Source organism: Spea bombifrons, chromosome 1 (genome assembly GCF_027358695.1).
Source record: "Spea bombifrons isolate aSpeBom1 chromosome 1, aSpeBom1.2.pri, whole genome shotgun sequence".
Classification (NCBI taxonomy): domain Eukaryota; kingdom Metazoa; phylum Chordata; class Amphibia; order Anura; family Pelobatidae; genus Spea; species Spea bombifrons.
In genome coordinates this window covers 42772075-42784181 of record NC_071087.1, presented here as the reverse complement: position 1 = coordinate 42784181, position 12107 = coordinate 42772075, and the positions used below count along the sequence as shown (strand labels likewise).

The window sequence follows — 12107 nt, the reverse complement described above, 5'->3', positions numbered from 1 at the left end:
TTAAAGGATGTTTTTTCTAAAATAGAAATATATGTTGGTGAGTCTATGATGGCCTGGGCATCTTTAAATGGAGTCAGCAGAACTTTGCTTTACACTTGTTAATAAGAATAAAAGAAAAAAGAAATCCCTGTGGTATTCTACAGATGTGGCACACATAAGGTATTAGCAAATATAAAGGTAGACTTAAGGAGGCAAAACACTATTAGATGCGTCAAAGCATACACACACACACAGAGGAGAACAAAGAGTCAAACCTCACCTAGAATATTGTGTATTGAGTTCATAGGAGGCTCTGGTGAATAGTAAAAAATATCAGGAAAGACTAAGGTAACTTGATATGTATAGAGAGGGAGGTTACAGTGCTGTGATAATGTGACCAGCATTAGATACCATTATTTTGGTCATATCATCTAATTTACAAAAAAATTATTAAATGTGGTGAAAATTTTAAAACTTTTATTTAAAAACTTTTACTTTTATTTGAAAAATATTTTACTCATCGAAAAAAGCTAATTAAAAAACATGGTAAATAGATTCTAGTATTTGTCCTAAGTTTAGAAATCCCAATGCTTTTTGTTTTATTTTATGCTTATTTTGCATGTTATAGGGCAATAAGTACAAGTAGCATATTGCTATTTCTAAACCATTTTTTCATATCTGGTCATTCTGCCCCCATGTTCTTTTTGGGACATCTTTGAAGCCAGTCAATGCAATTTACCCCATCACACCATATATTTTTGAACACACCGCAGGGTATTTCAAATGCTAGTATTTTAACTCTTTCCATGCCAGGATTTTTGTGAATATACAGCACTAATTTAAGACTATATATATATATATATATATATTTATATATCGATTTTTGAACTTTTGTTTTTTACATTTTGTTGGAACTGGATGGTTACCCTGATGGTGACATCACTGGAGAATTATTTTTACATTAGTAAGCAGGACTCCATTGACTTGCATGGTTGAATGTAATATCTGTGTTCAATCTACAGGGGGAGCTTAGAGTTCTCAGAAGCGTCTGGACAGACTCTGAGAAGGAATTTTGGCCCACTCGTCTTGGCAGAATTGTTTTAATTCAGCCACATTAGAGGGTTTTCGAACTGCCTTTTTTTAAGGTTATGCCATAGCATCTCTATAGGATTTACATCAGTACTTTGACCCGGCAACTTCAAAACCTTCATTTTTTTTTATTTTGAGCAATTCGGCCAAAAAAGTATTTAGTCAGCCACCAATTATGCAAATTCTCCCACTTAAAAACATGAGAGAGGCCTGTAATTCTCACCATAGGTACACTTCAACTATGAGAGACAGAATGGGGGGAAAGAATACAGGAAATCACATTGTAGGATTTCTAATGAATTCATGCAGTGCCAGACGTGTCCCCTGCTTAAGCCAGTACATGTCCGGGCCCGTCTGAAGTTTGCTAGAGAGCATTTGGATGATCCAGAAGAGGATTGGGCGAATGTCATATGGTCAGATGAAACCAAGGTAGAACTTTTTGGTAGAAACTCAACTCGTCGTGTTTGGAGGAGAAAGAATGCTGAGTTGCATCCAAAGAACACCATACCTACGGTGAAGCATGGGGGTGGAAACATCATGCTTTGGGGCTGTTTCTCTGCAAAGGGACCAGGACGACTGATCCGTGTAAAGGAAAGATTGAATGGGGCCATGTATCGTGAGATTTTGAGTGAAAACCTCCTTCCATCAGCAAGGGCATTGAAGATGAAACGTGGCTGGGTCTTTCAGCATGACAATGATCCCAAATACACCGCCCGGGCAACGAAGGAGTGGCTTCGTAAGAAGCATTTCAAGGTCCTGGAGTGGCCTAGCCAGTCTCCAGATCTCAACCCCATAGAAAACCTTTGGAGGGAGTTGAAAGTCCGTGTTGCCCAGCGACAGCCCCAAAACATCACTGCTCTAGAGGAGATCTGCATGGAGGAATGGTCCAAAATACCAGCAACAGTGTGTGAAAACCTTGTGAAGACTTACAGAAAACGTTTGACCTCTGTCATTGCCGACAAAGGGTATATAACAAAGTATTGATATGAATATTGACCAAATACTTATTTTCCACCATAATATGCAAATAAATTCTTTAAAAATCAGACAATGTGATTTATGGACTTTGTTTTCTCATTCTGTCTCTCATAGTTGAAGTGTACCTATGGTGAAAATTACAGGCCTCTCTCATCTTTGTAAGTGGGAGAATTTGCACAATTGGTGGCTGACTAAATACTTTTTTGCCTCACTTTACTTGTGTGCTCCTGATCATGGTCCTGCTGTATAACCCAACTGCGCTTGGTGTTTTACGTCAGGAACTGATGGCTGAATTTCTTCTTTAGGATTTTCTGGTAGAAAGCAGAATTCATGGCTCCATCAGTTTTGGCAAGTTGAAGCAGCAAAAGCAGCCTTAAACCATCATAATACCACCACATGTTTAACTGTTGATATGATGTTGTCACATTCTACCCAGGCTGCGGAGCTGCATACCTCTGTCTTGCTACAGTTTCTCTGTTTTGCTACAATCCATTCGTGGATTTCCTTATGCTCTGTTCTGATCTTCCATTCCTTGCTTCTAGTTCTGCTCTTTATGTTTGTCTCAGTCTGCAGTCTAAAGGTATGTCTCATTGCTATGTGTTTAGATTTCATGTTTGGTTTGTTTAGTACCTCAGTAAGCAGGGTTTAGTGTTAGGACCCGTCGTATATTAGAATACTTTGGCGTAGTGGTGGGCTAAGCTTACTATGGCCATGAGATGTGACAGAATCTCCAATAGTTATCATAAAGTCCTTGGCTAGTTGCTGTATTTATGTGTGTTAGTCTGTGATGTAACCTGTGGGGTGTCCTGTCTTATATCCCCGGTAGAGGGGTGTCCTGTCCTGTTCATGTCGGATCTTGAGTATTCCTTGTCTTGTTCCCTGTTGTGCCCTGTATTATGTATATCTTGTCTGCTTATGTTTCTTGCCTGGTCTCCCTGTCCCTTGCTTGCTATGTTTCAGCTGTTACTCTGCTTAGCTTCCACACTCCCAGCCTGCAGCATCCCGCACATGAGTCTAGTGCTATGTCTCATGCCTGCTCCAGGGTTCCTGCAGGATATATCTTTGCTTTGTTCTGGACTACATCCACCGCTATATCAGGGCGCTGGTATGTGGCTGCACAACCCTAGGTGCTCGATACCCGGGTGAGTGAAGTCGCCCTACACCAGGCCCTGTCCTGTGACTCTGCTACTGCATCCTGAACTCCTGAACTCCATCTTTGGGCGCCCTGGGTCATTACAGTTGTCTGTATGGACCCAGTTCCTGACAGATGTTCTTATTGTGAAATGATGTGTAAGCTTTACACCTTATGTAATGTTCCACTTTTGACTTATGAGTCCCCAGACTTATCTCAAAAGTCTTGGGGGTCATCAAGATGTATTTTGGAAAATCTAAGACAAACCTTTGTGCTTATTTTGGTCTCTTTTCTATCTTGGAATTGTGAACACATGCCTTAACTGAAGCAAGTGAGGCCTGCAGTTCTTTACAATTTGGGTTCTTTTGTGACCTTCTGGGTGAGTCTTCAATGCGCTCCTGGATAAATTTTGTGAGGCCATCCAATGTTCCCCACTGTTGTCTCCATTTATAAATAATGACTCACTGTGAGCCATAGAAATGGCTTTGTAACCTTGTCCAGACTGATAGATGTCAATGACTTTGTTTCTCGTCTGTTCTTGAACGTCTTTCAATTCCGGCGTCGTGTGTTGCTTTTTGAGACCTTTTAGCCGACTTAATTTTGCAATTATTATTATTATTATTTTTTTATGTTTAGATTCAAAAGGGCTAGTACTAATCACACCTGGGTGTTTCTAGTGAAATTGAACCCAATAAGCAATTAAATTTAGTTAATCAGTTTATTTAGTAACTAAGGAAACAATTACTTTTCCACATAGGACCAAGTGGGGTTGGATAGCTTTTTTTCCTTCTATACATGAAAGCATCATTTAAAAACTGCATTTTGTGTTTACTCAGTTTATCCTTATGTAATATTACAATTAGTTTGATATCCTGTTCCCGATCCTCCAACTGGGGGAGAGGACATCACCAAAAGCGGCATCATTTTGCCCTAACTTGTACTTAGAGCAGTATGGCAGCGTGTGGGTCTCTCCCCGATCCTCCAACTGAAATGAATTTTAATAAGCTGTATGTGTTAATGTTATGTTGCATCAGTTCATAAAATTACAATGATGATCTTTGAACTATTTTTATTAACTTGTAGTTCTTCTTTCATTTTTCTTATTCAGCCAAGAAAGAATTGAATAAAATGTGTGACGATAATGACACTTGACACATCTGTAAAAGATAATTGTTCAATTCATTGGCACTTTACTTTGGACAGCTGTTATTAATTAGAAACACTCATGTTTTTCCAGCTAATCAGCCGAGTGCAAAGCCCTGGTGTTAACAGTGAGACATGGATGAGTTTAAATAAAAAAAATAACTATATGACATAATTAATTAACACACTTTGTAACTATCACGCCGTTTTATTTATTGGCAAAAATATTTCAACTAATAAATTCCACTGGGTACAATTCTGTATTTGTGTATTTTCCTGTTTTCTGCAAAATTTATAAATCAAAATGTAAATACGTGAAATGAGCAGCCAGTAAGGAGGGGTTGAGAATACATGTTGGGATACAACATGTTCACAAAGAAGAGCCTGGAAATGTTCAGATTAATTGTTGCAAATATAAAAAAAACTACCATATGGTGTGTTACAAAATATCTTGTACTCAGTTTTGTTCTGTTCAGTTATGTAGGCTGTACCCAAATAGAAAGATCCCATCCAATGCCAACAACTAGCTGTATATGATTAGTCCTTGTTTATTGTGAATGGGCCATGGGGGCCCTGCAGTCTCACATTGTACTTCCCATCCATATCTTCATAATGAAAGTGATGCATTGCTTTAAGGTAGGGACATGGGGTGAATATTTAAACACTGGGGGCTCCATGCTGGATAAATATGACCTTGACTGATGGTGCCCAGCCCCTATGTTGATATACAGTCTGAAATGTTTTCATGATCCCTGATAGCTCCCCTAAATCTCCTAAAAAGTAGATATATGCAAACCCATTATGTTTAGTTAAGCCCTTGTGTTTTTAAGCAGCACTGCATTATCCAAGCTCTGGAAGACCCAATGCTTTACTGAATAATTTGGCACTCATTGTGACCATGGACTGTTTTATTGTTATTATTATTATTTATTGTTTATATAGCGCCATCAAATTCCGTAGCCCTGTACAATGGGTACACAGGACATAACAAGTAGTATGTAACATAACAGTTTGACTTACAGAGACAACAGGTGAGGAGGGCCCTGCTCAAACGTGTTTACAATCTAGACTCTAGTGTTAATCTTTGGCACTGGAAACTATACATAAATGTCCCATGGTACAACACACAGTATTTTTACCTTACATTCTGTGTATATGTATACAGTTTCAGAAGAGTATGGGGCAGATGGCACTGAATGGCAGCAGTAGCATAGGGTCTTAATGTTGCACTGGGGAGGTTGTTTACCAATTTCAGGTAGTGTATTTGATAGTTGAGTCCAGTTGCAGGGAATACACACACTTCTAAAACACAATCTTACAGACCACAAATCACACAAGCAGGCAAAGAGCCAGGTCCTGGAGCACAGACGGATAAATCAGAAGCTACCTCTCTCTATAACACCTCTCTCACATCTGATGATGTAGCTCCAACTACTACGCTCAAGTTTTCAACCTTGGCACACAAGAGTAACCCATCAGATTCACCGTTGCTCCTGTACTGCAAAACATAGTTGGCAGAAGTCTCATTCCACATCTGTCTTCCTACACTATTAATTCATGCAATGTTCTGACTAGTCTGTTCTTACTCTTGCTAAGGAAGTCTACTTCACCTCCCTTATCCCCTCCCTGCACCACAACCCTAAATGCCTCTTCAGTACTTTCAATTCCCTTTATCAGCCTATCATAACTACCCCCTTCCACCGACCTTACTGCCTCTGACTTTGCCATAAATTGAAACTCAGATGTGATATATCTGCACAGTCCATCTCCTGCCCTTGCTGTCCCTATGACTCCCTAACCTATACAGTGAACTCTTCTTCCTCTTCTACGTTAAACCAATTCTCACTTGTCACTTAAGATAAGGTTCCTCTCTGATCCTTTCTCATCTTACCAAAGCTCTCTCATGTGCTCTTGTCCCTACATTAGCTCATCCCTTCACCCTCTACCTCTCTACTGGTTCTGTCGCACCCTTCTTCAAGCATACTACCAAACTTCTATCTTCAAAAAAAGCCCTCCCTGGACTCGACTGATCTGTCCAGCTAATGTCCCATCTCTCTCTACTTCCCCTCGTCTCCAAACTTCTTGAATGAATTGTTTAAACCCAACCAAGTTTCTTGACTCTAACTCCTTACCTGACACTCTTCAATCTGGATTCCACTCTCAACATTCTATTGAGATATTCCTTACTAAACTTACTGATGACCTCCTCACTGCTAGATCCAAGGGTCACTGCTTTATATTAATCCTACTGGATCTTTCTGCTGCTTTTGACACTGTAGACCACTTTCTTCTCCTAAAAACTCTTCATGAACTTGGTCTCCAGGTCACTACTCTCTCCTGGTTCATACCTTACCATTCTGAATGTAACTTCAGTGTCTCCCAGTAACACTTCCCCTCTCCTTTTCCTTCTGTTCCCACTTTACAATACCTCACTTGTTACCTCAATTTTTGGCTTTCAATACCATCTGTATGCTGATGACACCAAGATCTAACTATCCTCTTCTGAGCTCTCTCTTTGTTTTAGTTCACGTAACTAACTGTCTCTACTCTGTCTCTAACTTGATGTTTGCGTGTTCCCTAATACTTAATCTCTTCAAAACCAAACTTCTCATCTTCCCTCCCTTCAATGCTAGCATTCCTTCAGAGGTTTCCCTCAATGACATTGGTACAATCATCCCCCTGGCCCCTCACACTGGCTGTGTCACCCTTGACTCTGACATCTCATTCATCCCCCATATCCAGTTTCTCTCAAAAAACTCCTGTCTCCATCTTAAAAACATTGCCCTCATTCATCCCTTCTTAACATAAGATGACACTAAGGCTCTTGTTCATGTGCTAATTGTCTCCCACCTTGACTATTGTAACTTTGTACTAGGTGGTCTCCATCATACCCGTCTCGCCCCTCCACATGAATGCTGCTGTCAGATGTATATTCTTCCTCAACCATCGCTTTACTATCACATGTCCTCTGTCAGTCTCTACGCTGGCTGCCTGTGTGCTTCTGGATTCATTTCAAATTCCTGACTCTTACTTTCAAAGCTCTTCATAGTGGTTCCCCTACCTACATCTCATCACTCATCTCTAAATATCCTCTGCAATGCCCTTCCTGACTTATCTGCCTTCCCCTCTGCCTTCAATCCTTCAATCCTTCAAGACCCATTTCTTTAAGGATGCCTACAACATTACACATTGACTCCATTTCTCCTATATTCCTTTCCTAGTGCCTCTCATGCAATGCTAATACCAGTTGTTCCAGTCCATCCCTATGAGTAGCACTTTTACCTCCTTTGTAATACACCCTAACTCCCTCTAGATTGTTAGCTCATTGTTATGTTTTATATTACTTGTTATGTTCTGTTTACCCATTGTACAGTGCTGTGGAAAATGATGGTGCTATATAAAACAATAAATGATACAATTAAGAATAATAAAGCATCCCACAATATGCTCCAATAGAGGCAGCTGGTAGGAAGTAGGAAGTTCAATTTTCTTACCCCAATAATTAAAGAATGTCTGCACTGTTTTCAGTCAATAACATTCTGTAAACTGTAGTTATAATTGACTCAGAATGTATTTAGTATGGAAAATAGGATGGGATTCCTCTACTAAGTTTTAGTTGTTGAATCTTAATAGTTTGGGGAGTTTTTGTAACCCTATACAACTATTCTGGATAACTACTACACTGCATACAAAGTTCCATAATCAGTGAACCGTTTACCTGTCTTGCATGCACTATTACATTTCAGGTATCAATGCATATACACATAATTATCACATAACCAATCATTACAAGTGTTATTGAATACATTAATGATTTTTCAGTTTTGATTGTCTGACGTTAGGATTAAACACATTTTCACAAGCATTATTGCTTATTGTATATATATATCAACTATATGCTCGTATTTTGACTGGATGTTGTTAATTCACATGACTGGTTAAACTGATACTGTTTAAACTCGATAAATGCTTATGAGTAATTGCCCAGTAAGGTGTGAAATACGTTAAGCTTGTACAGTTTCTTATAACATTATACCGGTAACGGTAGCACCCAGTTGTTTTCCATTGAATGCCCGGTGAGTGACGCAAAGCAAACATTATCATTTCCTTGCTGGTCTTAATTGTGACTGTGTTTTAACCAATCAGTCCTCACTATAGAGACTTAATAGCTTATCATTTTTATACACATTATGATACATAATATTACACGATACTGTTAGTTGTATTAGAGAGGATGCTATTTTTTAGATGAAGTCAATATCCTGGTGAGAGAACATCATCTTTTCAACATTAGGATGTATAATGTGAAATAAATGTTGTACATTAAATTATCATAATTATTCTTACACCGATAATGTTTCTTGGAAAGGCCGGAAAGTCACAATATTTCAGAATACATTATAACAAATATTAAAAAGTCTTGCGCTATAGATTTTCCTTTTATGTTATAAGAGTCATCGGTCAATTGGGCAGTGCAGGAGACATGTCTCAAGTAGAAAATGGTATTTAATTGGATTTTGCAAATAATATATGGCTTCAGGCTTTTTTCATGGGAAAAAAATATTTTTTTATTTTAACATAAAGTACAGTGCTATATACAATGATGTAGGTTAGCTTCGGGAAAAATCTGGTTTTGTCTAAATTTGTTTTATTAACCCCCCCCCCACACACACACACAGGTCTTGAGGCTGCCATTGTTGACAGTTGTGATTTTGGGTGACTTTCCCTGTTCAAACACCACACTGAGCTGAGTAATTAAGAACAACTCATTCTATTGTTTAAAACAGGCCTTACAAATGGCTAAAATGCTAGAACTATGTTAAAAACCAAAAAAAAATTATATTTTTTTAAATGTTATTTTTAACTTGATACTAGTAATAAGAAAATGGCAGTAATTCCCCTTTAAATTCATGCTTCAGACATAAAAAGTATGTTGGGATTGACAACACATTAGAGGTAGGTGGAGCGTTATAGCCACAAATGTCTGTGTCAGATGTAAGTGATGGATAATTGACTTGTGCATTTTAAATTTTAATAAAATTTGCCAGCTTCTTCAATTCCAATGAATTTGTACAAAAAGAGACCCCAAAAATTCAAAAGCGAATTTTTTTGTTTGAATTTTGCTGATTATATTTACTCACATTCTCACTCTCGCTTACACTCTCTCATGCTTTCACACTCTCTCACACTCTCACTACCTTTTGAGCTGACCACTTCCATGTCCTTATCTCCTCCACTTCTTGGCTTGCATCTTCTTGTTCTTCTGACTTCTTTCTTTGTCCGCTGCTTCTCGTGACTTCTATCTTTGTCCATTTCTCTATGGGACATGACCTCCCAGTATACTTCTACAAAATGGCGGCCCACCAGGCACACCTACTCCTTTGATTGGAGGAATGGGGGAGAGGGTGTGCCCATTTGCCATTTTGCCAAGGTTTATTGGGAGGCCATGTCCACAGAGAAGTGGACAAAGAAAGAAGACATGAGGAGCAGCGAACAAAGAAGACAGAAGAACAAGAAGATACAAGGGAATAAGCTGAGCTATGGGGCAAGGAGACAGGCACATGGACACGATCAGGGGAAAAGCTACACGATCTCCTTGCATTATGTTGATGTCCACTAATGCTCTACTACTCACCCCAAGATAAGATAACTGCTTAAAACTGTTTACCATATTTCCCATATGAAATGGCTGCCTAGCCTTAATGTTATGCAAACTGTTATAGGCTAGGTACATTTACATTTTGTCTTATAAATAGCATTTTCTTAAATCTAAAACGTTTATTTCTCAGTGGATTAAAATACTTTGCAGTGATGTCACAAAGAAAACTACTCTAGCTTTTGGCAATAAGGTCCATCTCACTTCCGTCTCATCAAACACACATATAGCATTACAAGCCCATTATCACCAACTTGTATGATGATGATGATGATGCATGTTTATTGAGGGAGGGGATGACAGGCATGAATTAAAATTAGTGTAAGGGTCATTAAATGGTGAATTATGTGCTTTGCCTGGTTAGAAGTAAAGGTATCTCTGTCTGACTTGATGCTTTCTCATTAAGAAATGTAAAAACTGACATTTCCTTAACCAGTATGTCAAGGATGAAATTGATATTTGATCTTAAGAATTGATTGGTTCCACACCAAATACTTTGCACAATTAAGTGTAATTTATCGAGAACCTTGAACTGTAATATATATATTGGATGATGACCTAAATACTGCATGGTGAAATGTTCTAAGACCTTAAAATCAAGTTACTCTTTACTTAATTATTAAAATCTATAGGGTTAATAACACAATTCTTACATATATATATATATATATACCTCCAACACGAAGTTAGACCAAAAAGTAACCATTATCCTTTATGTGTCATTTTAGTGCATTGCAGAATGTGACAGACAGGGCAATCTAAATTCTAAATAACTAAAGTGACTCACCAGTCAGTCTAGGTCATTGAAAGGTTTATACTTAATTCATTAGTTATGATAAATCGATGGGAAGTAAAAACACTGCTTCTAAGCTCAATGTCACATAACACAGGCTGAACTACACCAACTACTACATATCTATATGTATATATATTTATACTTGCAAAGACACAAGAGATACAAAAGTGGCATTTCAGTGACATTTTCTTTCCATTGGTGCCACACACTCACCTCCCAGCCAGTTGGATGAGATGTTCTGCAGCATGGTGAAGGGGATACAGAAGAAGGCTATGAGGAGATCACTAAGAGCCAAGGAGCAGATAAAGATATTAGTGACTGTTCGCATCGCTTTACTCCGGGTCACCACATAAAGGACCAAGGAGTTCCCGAAGAGAGCCAACACAAAGATCAGCACGCATATTGTCACAAAGGCGATTTTAGTGCGGACGGGAAGCTCGGGGATGTAAACCAGAGGCTGCAGCTGGTAAAGCTCAATAAACTGCTCCCTCGTCACGTTATTCTCCCGCAGAAGTCTGGCAAACTGCTCAGGGGTGATGTTAAGAGACTGCATTGGGCGCTGCGCTCCAAATCACTGGCGATGCCCAAGCGGATCCGCTCTGTGAAGGGTAGTATTAGGGGAGGGGGTCGCTCTTCAGCCAGGGATACACTGGCCAGACAGTAATCGGCAACTTGTATCAAATGATACGTCCATGGCGATCAAACGTGGAAAGCGACATCCAAGTTTTTCTGAGTGCCGTGTGGATGTTGTCTATCCAACGTCTCGGCTGAAATTAACCGGTAAACACGGAAAAAACGATAAACTCCAACCATCCAAAGTGTCTTATTTGCTTATTTACTTTAAATGCCCAGTAAACCCAAAGTAGAGACAAAACTGCAATACAGTTAGTTATAGACGTGCCGGGAGAGAACATATAACTTTAAATGGATGGGGGAGGAAAAAGTTATATATAGAAATCATCGTTGGCAGTAAAGTATTGCATATTAGCTCCGAGTCCAAGGTACCGGCTGCTTGTTACAGAGATGCTTTTAACGGGAGTCTGGTCAGCTGCCGGTGCTGATGAGAGAGCCGGCTTGTGTCCGCTTACCCCGCCATCCAATCAGATTGCAGGAGGCAGCTGAATCCCCTTCATCCCGGAGGACACATGCGCTTGGCAGGCTTTGTGCATGGAGGGCGAGAGCAGCATCTTCACTTTGGCAACCTTTGGCATGCTGCGGTAGATTCCAGCTCCCATCATCCCCTTTGGTGTTTTTACATATGTCCAATGTATACAATTTGTCTTCACAGGGCTGGTGGTTCCCAGCTGTAAGATTACCCACCCCTTGAAATCAGG

At 39.3% G+C, this 12107-nt stretch overlaps 1 protein-coding gene across 1 annotated transcript in view; it reads right to left on the bottom strand.

Annotated features, from left to right (window-relative positions):
* The window catches only part of QRFPR (pyroglutamylated RFamide peptide receptor), a 31093-nt gene extending 19761 nt beyond the window's left edge, over positions 1-11332 (bottom strand). Inside the window, 1 exon segment of the mRNA XM_053455568.1 lies at positions 10987-11332. Coding sequence (XP_053311543.1) covers positions 10987-11326 — 340 coding nt within the window. The 5' untranslated portion in view covers positions 11327-11332.
* Between the last annotated feature and the right edge of the window lie 775 nt (positions 11333-12107).